This window comes from Panthera pardus, unplaced genomic scaffold (genome assembly GCF_024362965.1).
Source record: "Panthera pardus isolate Hobbes unplaced genomic scaffold, ASM2436296v1 HiC_scaffold_15, whole genome shotgun sequence".
In the NCBI taxonomy this organism is placed as follows: domain Eukaryota; kingdom Metazoa; phylum Chordata; class Mammalia; order Carnivora; family Felidae; genus Panthera; species Panthera pardus.
This window is the reverse complement of record NW_026526710.1, coordinates 50630283-50651123: the sequence shown is the minus strand read 5'-3', so window position 1 is coordinate 50651123 and position 20841 is coordinate 50630283. Positions and strand designations below refer to the sequence as shown.

Below are 20841 nucleotides of genomic sequence, written 5' to 3'. Positions count from 1 at the left end.
CTTCCTAATTGGGACAACTGGCAAACACAACTGATCACCTTCCCCAGGAATAATCTTTAGGACTTTAGCAGTATCTCGCTACTAGCTCACTCTGGCATTTAAAAACCCTCCTGCCTTCCAGGGAGTTGAGTTCAATCTCCCTTCTCTTGTGTAATAGTCTTGACTGCATTGCAATAGTCTTGAATTAAGTCTTCCCTGCCTTAACACCTTCACATGCAATTTTTCTTTGGCATTTGTAATTTCCGAAACAAAAATCGCTTTGGCACTTTCTTTTGCTGTTTAAAAAATAATTATTTCTAGAAAATACTCAGCTGACCAGATTTACAATTTCCTCCTTCTTTTTTAGCTCCCTCACAGATTCTTGGAGGAACTTACTTTCCAAGGCCTGAGGTCAGTCTTCCCTGTTAATAGCTTCCTTGTCGTTTTTTGCAGTCCCTCAGAGAGAGTTGCTGGGGTAACCCATATTATTTTTCAACTATTTCACACATTCTCAGTGAGATCACCTTTCTCTTTTGTATGACCATCTACCTATCGAAATCAATTCTTCCCTTTGAAATCAGCCAGTTGTCTTATCTGGCAGAATCTTGCTGTGGACATGTCCTACTTAGTGTTGATCTAAATATAATGCTCACGAATGCCTTGTTAAGGTCAGATATGTTTACCTGTTTTTGGCCAACATCTGAGTCTATTATTTAGCATACTCAAGGAAAAAAGATACATCTTTGTGTGGCTTGCTTAACAATTCTGATCACTAATCAGGAGAACTCATAAAATGATTTAAGGGGTGCCTGGGTGGCTCAGTCAGTGAAGCACCTGACTCTTGGTTTTGGCTCAGGTCATGCATTGAGCTCTGCGCTGACAGTGAGGAGTCTGCTTGGCGTTCTCTTTCTCCCTTTCTCTCTCTCTGTCCGTGCCCCACTCACACTGTCTCTCTCAAAATAAATAAATAAACTTAAAAAATAAAAAAAAGGTTTAATAAAGTACACGATGCATGACAACCTTGAGAAGTTTCTATGAAAAGATAAAGTTACAATTTGGGAACGAATGCACAGTTTTCCTGTCTCACTTGAAAAACTTAGAGCTTTTCTGTTTCTGTGGCTGCAAAACTTATGTCCATCATCCTTTGATTCAGACAACTTTAACACGGAAGACATTTGTGACATATGTATTTTTGCCAGGAATTGCCCCAGGTAGAATTGCCCCAGGAGGAACTGTGACAGGGGACTTAAACTCACATGAGTATTTACAGAAGCATCAAATAAGCACATTTTTAGAATTCTTGCAGTGTGTCGGCTGGTACATCTTTAATGTAACAAGGATAAATTCAAAGCTTTCCTCCAAGGCTTTACCGGTTCGTTATGTTAAATGTTAATATAGTTTTCTTTTTCTGACAAACCACTGGCCCATAACGTATGTGGCTCCTGACTTTCAGTCTAAGACTCTATGGTATGGAAGGACACCTGCGTTGCTTTGCATTTTGTGTGGATGGGCAGCAATAATTAGGTTCCTTCCTCTGTTAGATTTGCATCAACAAAGGTCACAACTCCAGGTGACTGGCCATGCCAGAAGTGAATATACAGGACCAAACTTGGCCTAGGAAATTGGAAGGTCATGGCTGCTATTCTCTCAGGCACTTCAGACGTGTCTCTGAAAGTGGAAAAAAGCAAGGAGCATGATTGAGATTTCTCACATCAATTTTAATTTTCTTTCCTTTTTGTTAGTTCTGATGTGGTCTCGGTGCCTCCAGATTATTGGGAAATGATAAAGGAAAATATGAATCTTATTATCTGGGACTTTCCTTTATCTGCTCCCGACCCTCATTCTTGCCAAATCAGTTCCAATCTTCAGTGGAAACCTAATTTTGTCTAGAGCCTTCTCAGAGAGAAAGGCTTACAACTCATGTCTGCTCATCCTTATTCCCTGTGCAGGGAAGGAGAGATAAAAAGACAATAAGGGAATTGTACTTTTTTCTTTATAAAATTTAATTTGAGGTGGGTGCCCCCACCATGTCAAGTTCTCTTTTTTCCAACATGGACATGTGCTATCATATTGCAGTTAAGACATTCAATAATTCGTTTCACGAATTATATCTCGTGCCTACAATATGCCAGACGGTGTGATAATGAGGGGGCATGAACACAGACTTTAAAATTTTGTGGACTGTATTAATGCCAACACTAAATAGTGGTTATCACGTGTCTGTGTGTGGGTATACACGCGTTCGGCTCAACGAAACTTTTTCCTTCATAGAAAACATACACTCCAGTAATACATTATGATGATTCACTGACTAGTTTAACTCTTACCTGACAGGAAGCAAAAATGCCTAACTGTACATTTTATACAAAGAATTTAGGGTTTTAAGGACAAGCACAAATGCCATAAGGATTAAATGGTTATTCCCAGTCTTTCTGTGAGGATTCAATGGAAACTACGTGGTGTTCCTTAAAAATTCCATACTTACTCATCTCTGCAAACAGCTGTCTTCTTTCTGCCATGGTATTTCCTCTTTTCCCACTATCTTCAATCATTCTATGAGACAAAATGGTTATAATGTTATTACCCTCCTGCTAATGAGGCAAACAACCATTTCTATGTAAACACACTTGCTGTAGTTATGCCACACACACCAACTATTTAAAACTGTGTATTTAAAAAGTATAGCTTTACTTTCACTAATTTAAATTGCCACACATATCTTTCCATACACAATGTTGTTGTAATTGTTGGAGGGGTATAAAATTTTTTACTTTCTAACATAAAAATAACCACAATAGCAGATGACCTTGTGCAAAACTGAATACAACCATCTGCCATCTGTTACGTGACTCATTTCACATATAGTTTCTCTTTCAGTTTTGGGAATCCCTACGAAGAATATAGAACAGATATTATGGATTCCATTCGACAAATGATTTGATTGAGAGTCTCAAAGTGAATGGAGTAGACATTTGGACTCCAGACCAGTTTGCCTTCCGCCATATTCTGCAGGAGGTTGTCCCCATGCACCTCAAATCTCAGTTGACAAGGAGGTCCTTTTCCAAATATTGATCTCTCATTTGAGTGTTTGGAACCTGCAACAGTTTTTCCGTACGTAAAAATTTCATGCGAGGTGGTTAGGTTCACATTTCTCTACTTAACCATAGCACTGTCTGCAGTAACCATTTAAAAAGTACTAGGAAAATGCCAACAGTTAAGACACACAATAAAAAAATATTTAAAAATTAAAATTTGACTTGAGGAAAAAGAAGATAATGAGAAAAGTTAATGGAAATGTTGTTTAGCCCAATAGACTTTAGAGGACTTTGGGCTAAATAGTAAAGGTTTTATAGGTTGGTGGAGTTGATTTTTTATTATACTGAAACTTAAAAACTAAAGTTTCCTCTCTCATACACTCAATGCATATACACATATACCAACATGTTTTGATTCTCAGGCATGGTAAACAGAAGGCACAGCTGATCTTTTTGCCTCCCTTTAATGGACCCTGCTCTTTCTCTGTCTATGCTATTTTTTGGTCTGGATTTCTCTCTCCCTGTGCCTAGCTAATCTGCAATAACCCATCAGTTCTTAGTTTAGGTGGGTCTTCCTCTGAAATTCTTCCTAACTCTCTATGATTGGCTGGGTTTGGTGCCTTTCCTCTGAACCTCCACAGCCTGCTTGCTATCCCTTTTTTCTCAATGCTGAAAATTCACTTGATAAATCTTTATTGAGTGCCTTCTATACTTCAGGAATCACATTAAGTTCTGGGTATACAGTGATCAAGTCAGACAGAGTTCCTGCCCCTCAAGTGTTTATACTCTAGTGGGGGGCGGGGATGCAAAAGCATAGAAGCCATGAAACCACAAAGAAGTAATTATAGGCATAGAAGTGGATAGATAGGTGAGTGTGAGAGCCACTGACTACCTGAGGGTAAATTTAACAGAACTAGGTTGTAGAAGATGGCTCAAAAGATAATGGGGCTGTGCACAAATAACTCACCTGAGGGTAAAAGAAAATATTAGTGGTGACAACCAAAGTGATGTCAGTCAAACTGGTCAAACAGCCTCACCAGCTGTTTCTATGATGGAAGGGTTATTTGCCTACTGCCAGGAAGGGAAAGAAGGACATGGAACAGCCTTGGTTTACAGAGTTAAGGGAGGAGCGTGCTCCCATTCATGATGGGTGATGATGTAACCTGGGTCTGGCCTAAATAATAATTGGAAAAGAGTGGAGTTATTAATGAAGTGTCTTCAATTTGGTAAAAATTCACTGCTGAACACAGTCAGGTACTTTCTTTTTATGATTTTAAATATGCAAGTATGGTGGATATATAGAGATCTGGGGAAAGACACACCCTTCCTGATTCATATAACCCCATCTCCTTTACTCCAGAGGAAGTGGGTAGATAATAATCTTACACTCACAAAATAGTCTGGATACAGTTTCCAATCTTTATTTCAAGAGCTTAGAAGCAGAACCGGAGCAATAGAGAGACAGGGGATAGAACCAACGATACGTTCCTGCATCTGTCTGTATGTTGAAATGAGATGAAAAGAACCTTTAAAAATAAATCACAAAGAATGGCAGGCTGGAAAGTTCTGATGGAAAATATGGGGGAAAGGAAGACTAGGCACCAAACTCACAGTGCTTACTTCCTGAATCCCGCCATTGGTACTGTTTGCGACATCTCTTTCCTAATTAGCTTTTTGTGTCTCTCTGTAAGGCCTTTGAAGGCAGTAACTTCAAAAATTCTAAATCCTTCACAGTGCTTAGCAAAATCCAACCAGTAAATGATAGGTCCAGTTAGTATTTTTGAAAAAAAAAAAAAAAAGAATGGAACAAAAACAGAGGAAAAACAGTAAGAGCTAAGTTTGCTCTCCATGAAACAGACCTTCACCTATATTTCCCAAAAGCGACTCACAGAAGAGTTCAGTTCAGATTACACTGGTTTCAGAAATTATTTGAAATGAGAGAAATTAATTTACATCTATTAGGACCTAGGGCCATACATTTTAAAGCAAAATCTTATCTGAGGAAATAGAAGTTGCAAATAGATGTAGACTACACTGGTGTCACCTTTTGGTCTGTTCATCATCATTCTGTGATTAATTAACTCATAAAAGAACCATCATTAGTTACATAATAGGAATTAATTCTCACTTGGAAGTAAAATGCTTACCCTATGAGGACAAGAAGCAGAAACTCAGTAGTGTGAAATAATGGAAAGTGTGGAATATAATTAAAAATGTAAAAAGAAAGTAACACATCTCTCAACTGACCCCTAAAGTTTCCTGGGAAGCAGCACCATTAGATCACATTGAGAATACACGCTTCCTACCCATTGACCACAGTCATCACGGGAACAAGGGGAGGCCTGCTAGTTTATAGCTTACAGGGATGCCACAGAGGGACTTATGGACAGTCAGCTTATGAATCAAATAGGCAAGGACCACCACTGTGCTCCTTAGTTTCCAATTTAACTCTGATCAGTGGGCCTTGAGATACAAAATGCTTGACTTTAGAAAGAAAGAAAAGCAAAACTTTCAGTAGGGGCAAGAGGAGGTGTTTTTACAGAAAGCTATCTTGCTTCGGCAACTGTCAGGAAGCTCGGCTTTTCATGAATTTAGTGTATCAACAGCTGCCCAAAGTCATATGGAGGAGATGAAGGGGAAAAGAACCCATCTGTGACAATACAAATGTCACAAGGTGTGTGGCTCACCAACACGCCTAATTTGGTGAGTTTCTGTTACTCCTTCATGTAGACAAGATGCTTGCAACCTTAGAATTTACCAGATTACATAAATGTCAAAACAGCAAAAGGAACTAACAGGTGATGAATAAGTGATGAGCCCCATTAAGACATTTCCTTTACTAAGGTTCAGTCCCATGAATTATACAGAGTATGTGTTGTTTTCACTTCTGAGAAGCTATCCATTTCATTTACTTAAGAAATATTTATAAGGTAGCTATAATTTGTCAGATACTCTGCTCGTTTCTCAAGATCCAAAGATGAATAAGACATGATCCTCGCTTTTAAGAAGCTCACAGTTTAGAAGGAGAAACAGATTATTCCAAATGATAATTGTAATTTGGTGTAATATGTAAAATAATGAAAATATGTATTACTAAATATAGTAGTTTATTTCTGGGAAATCTGAAGGAAGCATCCAAGGGTGACTCTGAAACAGAGTTTTAAAGGAAAATCAAGAATTTTCCAGATAGAAATAAGTGGAGAAAGGGTAATTAGAGTTAGAGGCAATCAGGGGGAGAAAAACCACGGAGCTTTAACAAGAGTACAGTGTATGAGAACTGGGAATAATTCAGTATTGGTGAGTGCAAGTGTGAGTAGAGATGCCAGGACGGGCAACAGATTAGAAGGTCTATTCTTCATGTCTAGACAGGGCAGGGCTCTCCTGTAGAAGACTGGATGCTACCCAAGGTTAAGTAGGGAACTGATGTGTACACATTTAGATTGTGGCAAGATGACTCCAGCGTACTGAGCGGAGGAAAGATCAGTTAGGTAGGGGGGCTAAGGAATGGGAGCGCATGATTAAGGGAAGAGTCCAGTTCACCGGATACTTGCGTGATTCGGGAGCAAGGATGTGACATCTTACGCTCAAGGACTGATTTGACCGTCAGGGCAGATGCAATGGGGTTTAGTGATTTGCAGTCCACATGAAGAACAGTGGAGGACAGGAGCTCAGCCTTTGCTCTCCCACCCCACTTCACACATTCGAGGAAACAATCTGCAACAGCAATGACTTCACAGAAAGGGAATTTGCCAACTCACCCTCTTCCAGCATTGCCATCAAAAGGGGGCTACAAAACCAGACAGGGAGGGCTCCTGCTCTCTGCCCCTCTTTATGGGGGAGGGATGAAATAACAGTAGAAGAGGTGGGAGCCAGCAAGAAGCAAAGCATAAATCACAATACAGGGCACAGTGTTAGAAGACATGTGAATTACATCTTGGCATCGTGAGAATAAGTTCACATTGAAGTATCACATTCTTGGGTCGCCTCCTTCACGACACTTCTTTAATCCAACATCACCCATACCAAACACACTATTACACATGACAGAAGAAGTTTCAAATGTAAAATCTTAAACTGGTGGTGTCTTACATTTGTATAACTTTCTAAAGATTATAAAATGTTTCTCCCTATAACCTTGTGCGGAGCTTGGGGATATATTATTATTCCCAAGTTACAGCTGAAGAACTTAAGACCCAGGCTGGTAAAAAGTGTTTCCCCAAAACACATTTTTTTTTTTTTTTCTGGCAGGGGAAGAAAACTAATCCATTTTTTTCTTGCTTTTAAGTTTTAAATCCCTAACCTAGTATGAATTCCAATCACCAGTACTCTTTCTCCAGCTGCCACTGTTCAATACAAATTAAGACTTCCCGACACTGGTAAACTGAAAATAAGTTGATAGAACTTGGGGATTAAGAGGCCAAAAGGAGATGGAGGGGAGAGGTCCACGGCTCTCTCGAACTTCAGGAGAAATTCATGCCTTTGTGTGCTACTCCCTAGCGGAATCCTGCTATTCTAAAACATCGTCATACCGGAAATAATCATGGAGATGGAAATGAATCCCACCGTCCAGATTGATGCAAACCCAGACACATATAAATGCACCACGTCACCCACAGGTTCACACTCTCACGTTTTAAATCCACAAAGGCCGATGATGTTTTTAGAAACGTCTGGCTCTGCTTTGTCTCTGCTCCACTAGAGCAAACACTGAAGACGTGCAGACCTTGGGTTTAGTATGACGAGACTGTTTCCCTGCTTTATTTTCCTCTGCTTTGCTCCAGGTGGATGGCAGGAGGGCGCTGGGTTCAGCAATCACCACCCACTGCAATCCCTGAAGTTAATAACTGCAGTGAAGGCCATTTCAAGCTCCTTTCCTCCTCTAATTGATTTATTGGTGGCATATAAATGCCTGTTTCCATTTCTGTTAATGAAAGAGGCCTCTGATATGACTTTCGCGATTTACATTCTCGTCCTAATCTTTGGCAATATAATAAAAAAAGTATTCAGAGCTCCTTCCTGAGGCAAAGTATAATTGCACTTGCTTTTACTTCCCAGTCCTTTATCAAGATGAGCCCCTGAAAGTAGGGAAATGCTGTTACTAAAAAAAATGGCTATAATGGGTTTCAGATTTCTTTTACTTTGAATGTCATCTTTTGGAACTTGGGTTTTGTGTTTGCGGGGTGATAGGTATGAGCTCACTATTTTAGTATAAGCACCAGCTGGATGCGTTATCAGGTATTCGATCTCTCTTCAAAATTACCCGCTTTCAGAGTTCTCAGCTGTGGCTGCCCATCACATTAGCCTGGGGACCTTGTAAAAATGCAAATACCCAGACCTACCAAAAATCTGGGGTTGGAGCCCAGTGTTTATGTTTTTAAAAGCACTATAGGTGCTCCTGATACACAGCCAGGTTTGAGCTAGAAATAGCATACCAGTTGAGGGGCGCCTGGGTGGCTCAGTCGGTTGAGTGTCCGACTCTTGGTTTCAGCTCAGGTCAAGATCTCAGGGTTTTGTGAAATCGAGCCCCACATCCGGCTTATGCACTGACCATATGGAGCCTGCTTGGGATTTTCCCTCTCTCTCTCTGCTCCTCCCCCCTGCTCACGCGCTCTCTCTCAAAATAAATAAATAAATTTAAAAAATAAAATAAATAAATAAATAAATAAATAAATAAAATAATGTTATGTTAAATAATGTTAAATAAATAAATAAAAATAATGTTATGCTATTTGCATAGCATTAGGTTGGAGTTCTTACGTTGCTTTGTAATATGTTTCTCCTGTTTGTAAGACTCACTTTAAACTGTACTTTGAGCTCAGGGAGAAGAGAATTAATTCTTTGGGGAATGTAAATATACATGAACATTTACGTACAATGATATGGGTACCTAACGAGGCAAACTTTAAGAAATAGAAGAATGCCATTAAAAAGTAGAGAAAACCATTTTTATTCTGGAAAGAACTACTCTCAGCAGTACTGTCAAGTCAGGAAGGGACCTGCTGTTCTGGGGGAAGCGTGTACCAGACGTTTAAGGACATTTGGTTTTGTTTGGTTTTGTTTGCTTTCGTTTGGCTTGGGAAGAGTCTAGGACTCCTGCTCATTAGCAGCCGCGATCACCCGCACCTCCCCCTTCTTATTAGCAAGGGCTTGAAGATTGCGGAGCAAAGCTGGGAGCAACCTGGAAAGCGTAAAGAGGAGCCTTTTGGAAGGATGATGATCAAAATATGAACTCTGTAATGTGGGGATCAAAGTTATTAGGATGCTTCTGAAGGACTGGCGAGCCCCGTCTAGGAGCTCCATTAATAGGACCTCTCTTCATTTAAAAGGACCTCTCCTGGGGTGTCTGGGTGGCTCAGTCAGTTAAGCAGCTGACTTAGGCTCAGGTCACGATCTTGTGGTTCATGAGTTTGAGCCTTGCGTCGGGCTCTCTGATGTCAGTGAGGAGCCCACTTTGGATCCTCTGTCTCCCCTACTCTCATCCCCACTTGGGCACATTCTCTCTCCCTCTCAAAAGTAAATAAACATTAAAAAAGAAAGGACCTCTCCAAAGGGAAAAAGACTATATGAGGGGGGCTGTCTATACTGATGCTTCCAACACTGCATGAGGACTTAAGATTTTTCAGAGAACCACCTTTTTTATTCAATGTGATGTGACTTTGAGACAATTGTGTGTGCATGCATGTGTGTGTGTGCGTGTGTGCATCTATATTTCTCAAGAGGTATGTTATGTGTATAGGCCACTTGGTCACGGTGGACCTATGGTTGTCTCTGACCCTGGAGAGAGAGGTTTCTTTGTGCCCCTACTGGGATTGCTGAATTCTTAACTTCTGGGGGATGGGTTTTAGGAAATGACTACCTTCTACTCATTTTGGAACTTCTTGATTCAGTGTAAGATGTCACTGTTCATGAAGACAGGCCCATTTCTTTTTCCTACATATCTAATATATGAAAACAAATCAATGAAAAGTTCCCCCCCATAAGTAGAAGACTATTTTTCATTAATCTTGTAATAGGAAAACCCTATTTTATAACTACATTTTGTGCCCCACTTATTATAGTGAGATTACAGTGTATATATACATAGACACTTATAAAAGTAAAATCTTTTGAAAAACTTTAAGATTGTAATTCCAAATTTTGTTCAAGTGACTGAGTTAACTTCACCATCTCAATAAAGAGGCTCCAAAATGACAGAATGTATTAGCTGATTAAGGAGTGCAATGTTGTCCAGTCCCTAGTTTAAGGTTGAGATCCTTTTAATGATTTGATAAAAGGACCCTTGCCCCACCAAAATGTTATGTATATACACGAATATACAAATAAAGGAATTAATAGTTGCTTATGTGGGCAGGTTTAGAGGAAGAAGGCCAGGAGTTGGTGAGGACCAAAGGTAGCTTTGTTTTATAGGGAGTACCAACTGTTAGTGAAAGGGAGCAGCCAGTCACAGTAGGCGATCTGCAAAGCAACTGCCCAGAGAGAGGGCAAGAAGGCTCGTGGGGGGCCTCTTGAGGTCAGGCAAACAGGAAAGACATTGAGCAGAAGGCAGTGATGGGCTTCTCACGTGGTAGCAGCCTGCACGGCTGGGTGTACACACTTACTATTCGTGTGTCAGGCGGAAACTCGCATCCGACAAACCCAAAGTGCTTTAGGACATTATGGCGTGACTCTTGGTGCTTAAAAGGATTCTAACTCATCTTTGTTTCGAAAGAAATTAAAAACGAGTAGTAGAAAGTTGATAGGGCCCCCCTCGTCCAATTCTAATGCGCAAGGGGGGGAAAACTGAAGCACCTACTGACGATGGGTCAGTTGTTACCTGGATTTCTAGGACTCACTTCCAGGAGAAGAACTGGGAGAAGCGAAGTGAGAATAAGAGTAGGACATGGCATTGAGCATGGGGATATAGGCCAGGGAGGCTTGTGTGCTTTAAAATGTCCTTTTTTAGATTTTTTAGGGTTAGGGAGTGCTACCTGTGGAGGAGAGGTAGAAAAGACAGAGTCAGACAAGGAAATTGTTTTCTGCAACAGGACAAGAAAATCAAACTTTCTCTGGGAGAAGAAACGGTAGTAACAAGAATAATTGCCACAACACTACTTAAAACCATTACCATTTCACAAAAAGGCTTGCCCTGTCCCAGCATTATGTAGGTCTTTCCTCATTATGTTCTTAAAAGAACAGCATTGATATTGTTATTCCCCATTTACCGATGTGGACACTGAACTTCAGAGAAACTAAGTAATTGTCCAATTGTCCAAACCAGATATGTCTGACTCCAGAGCCCACCAGGCTTCTTAAGAAAGACCAAAATGGCATTGTATGAAATAAGACTCAAGCGAACTTCTCCTTTTTTCCTGGGGATGGTGTTGATGGGACATTCCCACACATACACACACTGAACTAGGCTGAAGCATCACTGAAGACACACATTAGCGGATGCCAAGGGGAGCTGGGCAGCATGGAGTTAAGGGGCTGCTCAATACCACGATTTCGTGAAGGAAACAGACCTACAAGTCATAAAGCTCGTGGGTTTTCTGCATTCCCTTTCATGTCCTTCTACTTCTCCTCTATTCCCTCTTTCTTGGATCCAGCCTCCTCGTCTTGCCCTTTCTTTTCCTTTCCTTAACTCTGTTCCTTTATCCACTTCCTTCATTTCTATGTATCTTAGGGGATCTGACTCAGACCAACAAAGTAGAGAAGGCTGAGAAAGAAAGACCAAGCAAGTATAGTGGGAAAAGAGAAAAAAGAATGTTATATGGCGGGTAAGTTCTGCGGATCTGATGTGCAGCATGGTGACCGTGGTAAGTAATGATGTATTTTACGCTTGGACTTTGCTGAGAGGGTAAATCTTAAGCTTTCTCATAAAAAAAAAAAAAAAAAAAGTAACTACTTGACATGATGCGTGTGTTAATTAACTTGCTTGTGGGAGTCATTTCAAAATGTACAGGTATATCAAATCATGTTGTACACTTCACATATATTACAGTTTTATTTGTCAATTACACCTCAATAAAGCTGGGGAAATTAAGTTTATGCCCTTAAAATGCAAATTTCCCTGGGAGAATCAGGAAGTTCACCTTAGTGTAATTAATTTGGTTGTTTTCCCCTAATATCTGGCTGAAACAAACTCACTGAGGACACAGCACTTTTGATTGACCGGGAAAAGGAAATAACAACTCTCGGGTGCTTTCTGGGAAGGTCAGGTTTGAATGATATGCTCCAGAAGCCACATGAGGAAATTGTCTTTTGAGATAAAGATGATGGGAGGGCAAATGGAGGGAGAGGGCTAAGATAGGCAGGTGGGAGGATGTCAGTGTGGCCATTACTATCTTTTTACAGATTCAGAACCAGTAACAAAGCGTGAAAAGAACACAGGGTTCCGATTACAGTCCACGAAGGATGTGAAAAGATGAGAGTGTCTGCTAAATTATTTTTAAACCCCCTTCCTCCTTACTAATTCTTCTGTACGTCTCTCAAAATTTATCTGTGCCAGAACAAATAATTTTTAAAGGTCAAATCTTACATTTAACAAATTTTCAGCCTAGTAAAATTAGTGTCCGTAAAAAGGAGAATGGAGGCCAACCCATACTTAAATATTAAATAAATTCGTAACATGATATTCTTTCCTTTGTCTCCTCAAATTCTCTCAGTGGAGAATATCTCAGGCTGATACAATATAAAACAGCCCAGAAAATGGCATTGACATTGTAGGGACTCTGATGATTGCTATCCAGTAAAATCACAGCCAAGTATATGGGGTTAATATATGCACATGCCAAAATTAAATAGGCCACAAAGAAAAGAAACAGGCCGACTGGATGAGCTGCCAGAAGTTATGGCTGCAAGATCCCCGGCAATAAACAATGGCATTCTGCACACCAAGGTCCTTTCCCTGAGACGAAGGCTGACTGGCATGACAGGAGTACAGAATGGAAAGAGAAGAAACAGAGGCAGCCCTTATTTCTTGCCTCTGGGTCTGTTTCTATGAATTATGAGCCTCTTAGTTACGTCCCTTCCTTTGAAGAGAACTTGTCTGAAATTAAGGAACGACTGGAAGAAATCTCTGTTTTTTGAGAGAACCATGGCTCTAAGTTGGTGGCTGCCAAGAATTTTAGTGGGGAGGAATAGCTGGTGGGAAGGCGCCTTCTTTTTCAATCCTGAATCATGCAGGCCCTCTGGATCATTCTGTTGAGGTAGAGGCATGAATGCCTGGGTTATGTAGCAGGAAGGGACTAGGAGATTCATTCACTGAGAATGATAACAATAATAGTTAACATGTATTAAATGCTTACGATGCGTGGTAGGCTCTGAATTATAAGCATTTCACACGCATTATCCTATGTATTTCTTACCCTAATTCTGAGATAGCTTATATTATACTACCCTGTTTTGTGGAGGAGAAAACCAAGGCTAAAGAGGTAGACAGAATAATGGCCTCCCAAGAATGCACACATCCGAATCTCCAGGATTTGTGATTGTGTTTCCTGACACAGCAAAAAGGACTTTTGCAGATGTGATTACATTAAGCATTTTGAGATGGGGAGAGGATCCTGGCTTAGGTGGGTGGGTCCAATGTAATTATGAGTCCTTCTGAAGGAAAGAGATACGTTGAGAATAGAGGTAGGACCCATAAGCCAAGGAATGCAGGTGGCCCCTGGAAGCTGGAAAAGGAAAGAAAATGAACTCTCCTCTAGAACTTACAGAATGAAAGCAACCTTGCCAATACCCCGATTTTAGCACAGTCAGACCCATGTTGGACTTCTGGGCCTCCAGAACTGAAAGGTAATACATTGGTGTTGTTTTAAACCCCTAAATGTGTGATAATTTGTTACAGCAGCAATAGGACACTCATACAGCTTGAAAGATTAAGGAACTCCCTCCAAATCACATTGCTGGTAGCCACAGAACCAGGACTGGCACTTTACAAGTCTCTCCAGAGGCTCTCTACGTAACCAATTATGCTGTGCGACCAAGCTATGCCTCCTTAGGCTCTGCAAGCTCCCAAATACCATTCGTTCACTTATGGAGACCTCCTGTGTCGCTTCCTAATGTCCATGAGCTTATCTAATCCTCAGATCTGGAGGTGTTATCATTTCTATTTTACAGATGAGAAAAGTGAGGCTGCAAGATTTCTTAAGAGCTAAAATGTACACCTAGGTCAGTCTACCGGACTTTCATCCCAGGTGTTTTAGCTTCTTCATCCAACTGCCATATACATTTGACCAACATTTAGTTGGCATCTGTTAAACACCAGCATGAAACATAAACTTGACTTTGAGCACTGTGTCCCTCAGTAATTTTTGAACAAATCTAGATGGTTCTATAGGAGTCAATATATCAACTACGCTCTAGGAATATTCCACCCCAGAGGGCAGGTGGCGGAATCTTTGGACACAAAGTTATCACTGACACAAGCCCTTTCAATCTCAGCAGCTTAATGATTAGAATTAATTAGGCTACACTCTGATCCCATCTATATCAACACATTTAATTAGCTCTGACTGATTAATTAATACGGCCAAATTTAATAGAGGTAAATCTAGCAAAGAATATTTTCAGATTATTCAGATATGAGATCACATATCTGACTATCACAATAGATGAATCATTTGGAACCCCAATCTACCACATACCAAAAATCATCTGGATGGAAGAATACACTGTTTCTAATAGATACAATATTCTGAAACAGAAGTTGCTAGCTAACCAAAGGGTCTGGAAATGAGGTGCCTGCTGCAGGGAACTTTATGATCTCCAAAAGCCTTTCCCATGATCAATTACATTAACTCAATTAAAAGATCACATCCTTTTATTATGTTATGTTACTTTTACCATAATATAAAGGACAAAGTGATATACAATACGATTATGTAGAAAACGGATCTGCCTAGAGAACCAGAAAACAAAGCTAATTATTGAATCATAATCTCCCAAGTTAACTGGTAAATAGAACAAATAAAACATACACATGCACACACAACGTGTTTCTCTGATTCAGTGGTCCCCACACTTCAAACTACCCCACTTCCACAGACACGCCTCTAGAAACTCACAGGGATGCAAAGTAAGAGCTGTAGCACCTGAACACAACATTTTTAGCCAATGCGGACATGCTTTTGAGATTGTAAAAGTCATCCTTTTCATGCATCACTCTGTGTCTGCTCTGGGAATCTGTGAATACTGAAAGCAAGTGTTCCAGATTCACGCTTCAGTGTCTGCATTTATGGAAACAAGTGTCCCTGGACCTCGTGAGAACATAACAAAGGGTATTAAGGCTCAGCACCCAGACTGAACGAGCAGTTCCTTTTTAAATACAGGCTTTTGCGGAGGGACACTCAAGCCATTTCCTGCCGCTGCTGGCCACACAGACTAAGCGCCCACCATTTCACTGTCATTTAATGCACCGGAGCAGTGATGCATTTAATAGCACGTTAGTGACTTCAAAGACTTAATGAGTCTAAACTACTACCTGGAAATGATTAGGTACTGAGAGAAATAACTACTGAAAAACTGTTCTCTAAAAGCTCCAAAAAACTGTCGAAAGGGATTCTGGGACTTCAGCGGTTTGCTGTACGTGACCAAGAGTATCCTTTGAGCTCGCATAGTGGAGACATCCATCAGAGAGGCTCCTTTCCAGCCGTGAGCTGTCGTATTATCAGGCTTGAACATGAATCAGTCTTGTCTCTTACACAGTTACATCAAGTCAAGGCATTTCAAATAAAATACAGAGCCGGCATAACATTTCAGAGGCAATAAAAAAAGGTTTATCAATAAAGGAGTCAGACCAAGAAGCTCCTCATCATTATCTCCCCATTTGTAATATGTCTGTAATACTGTTTTCGAACTCCCTGGTGTCACTTGGTGAGAACAAAGACACTCAGAAATCAAGTGATAGGTTTAGGGCTGCACAATGAAGTAGCAAAATCAAAAATTTTAAATTCTTGGGTCCTGGTTCGAGATGCTTTTCAGTATATAACATTGTATAATACTGCCTTCCTGAGTCAATGACACTTTTCCTCTTTCCTGATTTACAGATCTATTTCTTGGTGCCAGTGCCTCTCGTGTCAAACGCTCTGGAGAACTTTTATCAAGAAATGAGTATGGGGTGTTAGGCATGGGTGTGGGGGGCTAAAGAATGAGAACCTTGGAGTTCACAAGTGATTGTTATAATCATAAGGGCCTGCAGGAGTCTTTTCAAGAGAGCAAGTCATTGCCCTGTGGACCCATATGCCTGAAAATGCTTTAAACTTGAGTTATTGTTCTCCAAGGTCCATTAATAGTCTGCAAAGCAGCCAAGCTAATGAGACCTTGAAATGACAGTTTTTTAAAGTTTGGAGTGTCTTTGTTCATCCAAACTCTAGCATTATGCCAATGTTTCATGGAGGTGTTAGGGGGAAGACTAGTTGTGATAGTCAAAATAGAGAAACAGACTAAACTTCTCACCTCCAAGCAAAAAGAAAAAAAAAATGATGGTCATTTTTAGTTTTTAAATATGTCCCTTAACAGTGTGACCGGTGTGCTTATTTTTAATATAGAGCCTGCTTATATCCTAATCACACAGAGTCAGAGTCAGGTGTTTTTTAGTTTAAAAAGTTCAAGCTAATTATGCGGTTTTTTCTCCGCCAAAGTTGTCAAGAGTCATTTGCAATATGCTTTTGGAAACTTTCTCTAGCGTAACATTCAGTGCTAATCCTCCATTAACGCGGTGTTCACGGCTCTGGGCTCTCAGGACCAGGACCCTCCAAGGACTGTGAACTCTGCATGAGATTCTAGATATACGGGGTGAGGGAAAGAGGCATTCCTATTAGACTGGCATTTCTTATCGTCAAATGCTCTCCTCTTACAGACACAGTAGACTCCTTATAGTAGAGGGAAGGGGTGCATCAGACCAGGAGAGCAGATAGGAGAGAATAAGAGGTCAAGGTGCAGGAAAAGGGAACAGGAGGCAGAGGAGCTAAGGAGGGTGAGGTGTCCAGGCTGGGCTTGGTTTCCTCGGCAATCTGCATTGTTAGTAAACCACATGAATGGCAAACAACCCATGTGGACACCTTTGTTTTGAAAGAAGTAGACCTACTACGTTGTTTAATTTCTGAAGTCCCTGGGATCCTCTCACTAGCAGAGGCTTTTTTGGGGGTTCCTTTCTTGGGTTAGATGTCATACTTTATTATGGTTGTGTATCACAATGTATCGTTGTGATTACATGAGCTCATTTAATAGCCATACCTATTGTGTCTAATGGCCTTCACAGTAAACTAAGATGCATTTTGAAGAACAGTAAGTACATGCAGGATGGACTTCCCACCACCTTTAATTTAAAGTCCAGATCCTTATAATGGATTTGTAGGTCCTGAGCAATCTGGCTCCTGGGTTAATCCTTGGTCCACATGACTCTGTTCATTCACTGCACTGCAGTTCCATGTGCCTCGGGGCCTTCTCTTCCTTAGCCTGGAATATTACCTTTTCCTTTCCCTGCGTAAATCCCAAACCCCCAGGAGCCCCAAACCTGGCTAGCTCCCATTAGCATCACTACCCCAGGGCAGCCTTTCCTAATTTCCCTAATACACTCAAGCTGTATGCTTTCATAATGCCTTCATCATTTACTTTTATAACAGTTATCACAATTACAGTCATAAAACACTTTATGAAATTGGTTTTTGGGGTCTGTATCAGTCAGAAGACTGCCCGTTTCACGAAAGGCATGCAGCGTCTCAATGATGTTCATTAGCACCACTCGTGCCTAGAAGGAATGAATGAAGTCAAGGAGGATGATTCTACTGGCTGCAGGCCATTCAGGTGGTTTCCACTGTACAGAGGAGGAAAAGTGGAGCCATTGGAAGATTTCTGTGCACAAGAGTTAAAAAATGCAAGCAGTAATGACAGAATATTCATCTGACAGGATGAACTGGAGAAGCAAGGAGACGAAAATGATTTGGAAGATCAGACTTGGAAAGGCTGGTGGTCGCACTCAGAGGTAGAAAGCTTTTCCTCTCTCAGAACAGCCGCTGATTGTATATCCTGTTAAGAGGGAGGACCATTCCGTAGATGGCTCAGTTGTTGCTAAGAGAAACTACTCAGAAATAAAATGAGAGAAATCGTTCACTTTTACTCTTATGGCTTCAAATATATTTTTAAGAAATGAGGAAATAGGGTAAAGGAGAACAGACAATCTTAGGAGGAATAAGTAAGATTTCACCTAAATAAGTGAAGTTTCACGATCATTGCACAGAATAATTTTGCGCACTTATATATCATTTTAACTTTTAAACCATAGGCTGTCTGTAGAACTTAGATACCTAACAACAACCTTCGTAGGTACAATTTGACTCCCCTCTCCCTCCTGATTATTAGCTAGCTCTTTCTTTGATGATTAAGATACTCTATATACATCAAAAACAAATAGTCTGTTTCAGGTAAGCCCCGAATGGTTAATTTTAGATAACTGTGACTATTTCCAAAGACACCAAATATCCTTCAAATACTGACACTTTCACTGTCCAGCGGTTTGAAAATGAATACAAATGAATTTTTACTACTCCCCAGTTTTAACATCTTCCTGAGCCAAAGAAGATGAGAAGTTGCCTCATGGCATCTCATGCCCTTCTGGACAAGACTGGGGAATGCAGTACAGTAGGAAGAACGAATTATATGAGCAACAAATAGAGGATTATTCCCCAGATTCTGTCATGTCTAGAACTAGATAGGTTATTTTTTTTTAATTTTTTAAGTTTCTTTGTTTATTTTGAGAGAGACAGAGACAGTGTGAGTGGGGGAGGTGCAGAGAGAGGAGGAGAGAGAGAATCCCAAGCAGGCTCCACCCTGCCAACACAGAGCCTGATGTGGGGCTTAAACTCACAACACCGACAGATCATGACCTGAGCTGGAACCAAGAGTCGAATGCTTAACCGACTGAGCCACCAAGATGCCCCCCAGATAGTTTTTTTTTTAATTTTTAATGGTTATTTATTTTTGAGAGAGAGGGCAAGAGGGCATGAATGTGAGTGGGGAAGGGGCAGAAAGAGAGGGAGACACAGAATCTGAAAAAGGCTCCAGGCTCTGAGCTGTCAGCACAGAGCCTCCTGAGGGGCTTGAACTCATGAACTGCCGCGAGCCTAACAACCTGAGCCTAAATCAGACGCTTACGGACTGAGCCACCCTCCCGCCCCTCACAAGATAGGTTATTTTTAATGCAGGGTATTGAAGCATAATTTCTAACTCCACGGCATAGATGCCTTCTGTGTATATTTGTTGTAAGGTTAAATTCTGTATATTGAACACTATTTTTCCATTGATTTCAATTTATAAATGAGTAATAAATAATAGTATGAACTTCATAGGACATAGTATTTGGGGATTGGGTGGGTGAACACTCTATGGTGCAATAATAATAGTAATGATAATAATAATAATAATAATAATAATAATAAAGTTAACAGCAAAAAAATTCAACTCATTTTATGGTATCTTTGTGGCATATGATGTGGCATATGATCTCTTTTTGGCATATGATGCTTGCCTTGCATTTATGAAATGCCCGGCATATTATAAGGTTGCCAGATTGAGTATAAGTATGACTCGAATATTGCATAGGACATCCTTACACTGCAAGATTATTAATTGCTCCTGAAATTCAAATTTAATTTCACATCCTGTATTTTATCTGACAATCCTACTGAAAGAGTGCCCTAGACTCAGAAAAATATTTGTTAGGTGATTTAATTATCTTCCCTTTGGATTATAGAAGAGTCTCTTCCAGGCTGCTGATTTCAATTTTGCCATGGAATCTTTTCTTCAAATCACTTCCTTAACTGGAGCCAAGCATCTAAAAGAAACAACAGTTGCTCTGGAGGGAAAAGAGGGGAAGGAGGGCTGAGCCCAGCCCACTCAGGCTCCCATCCGGCACCACTGTTGAAAATCCATTTATTGCGCTCAGAATCTGCACTGTCAGATGAGGAGGCCCACAGAAGAGGGTGACTGTAGATCCAGTGTCTTTGCTTTGCAAGATACAATCCCTGCATATAAAGGCAACTTCGCAGTACAGGAATGAGTTACACTCCTAAAGTTAATTTACAAGTCTCATTACAGCACATTTTCCTCTTCAGAAAATGCTATAATGTTAAAGTTAGATTATTAGGTGATCCAGCAAGATAGCTAAGAAGTGACATATCTGCCATGGGAAAATACTAGGGAAAAAAAGCTAGCTATTTCACATAGATTATGGGTAAGATGGGTTTTCCTGAACTAGTCCGAAAGCCTATTGATCATGGTTTGTGTCAGTGAAACACTGTAGAGGTGGGCAAACAAAGATTCTCTCATCCTTTTTTTAAGCTTTAGGGAGGCTGATAAACGCATTGGAATAGGTAGGAGATGAATCTGGTGGGGAGAGCTGAAAATGCAGAGTAATAAGGGATGAACGGACAAGCCGTGGATCTGCTAATCCTTCCCAAACTCTTCAAGAGCTCACAACACTTGGAGAACATCTTACGCGACTTCACCATCCCTCACCTGCCCTGTCACTTCTTCCTATGAAGTCACTAGCTCTAAAGAAAGAGAAAAATCCTCCATACCTAGTGTCTCTCCACTTATTCATTCATCTATTTATTAATGCAACGAAGAGTTAACTATGCAGGCCAGGCACTGTATGAGTCATTGGTGACACAGTGATAAGACAGAAATAGTTTCTGCCCCCAGGAAACTTACAGTTTATGGGGAAGACAGACATGAGAATATGACTGCAAAAATAATCAATTATAATTGTGATAAGCGAGACCCAGAGAATACAATTACTGCCAACACTGGCTACCTAATACAGAATCATCATTAGCAGCAGCAGCAG

General features: G+C 40.5%; 1 protein-coding gene across 30 annotated transcripts in view; it reads right to left on the bottom strand.

Moving 5' to 3' along the window:
• DTNA (dystrobrevin alpha) overlaps nucleotides 1-20841 on the bottom strand; it is a 355255-nt gene that overhangs the window by 124519 nt on the left and 209895 nt on the right. For all 30 annotated transcript variants that reach the window (XM_053902550.1, XM_053902552.1, XM_053902551.1 and 27 more), the window contains one exon: nucleotides 2465-2532. In XM_053902550.1, the coding sequence (XP_053758525.1) occupies nucleotides 2465-2531 (67 nt within the window). In that variant the 5' untranslated portion in view covers nucleotide 2532. The remainder of the gene's footprint in view (nucleotides 1-2464; nucleotides 2533-20841) is intronic.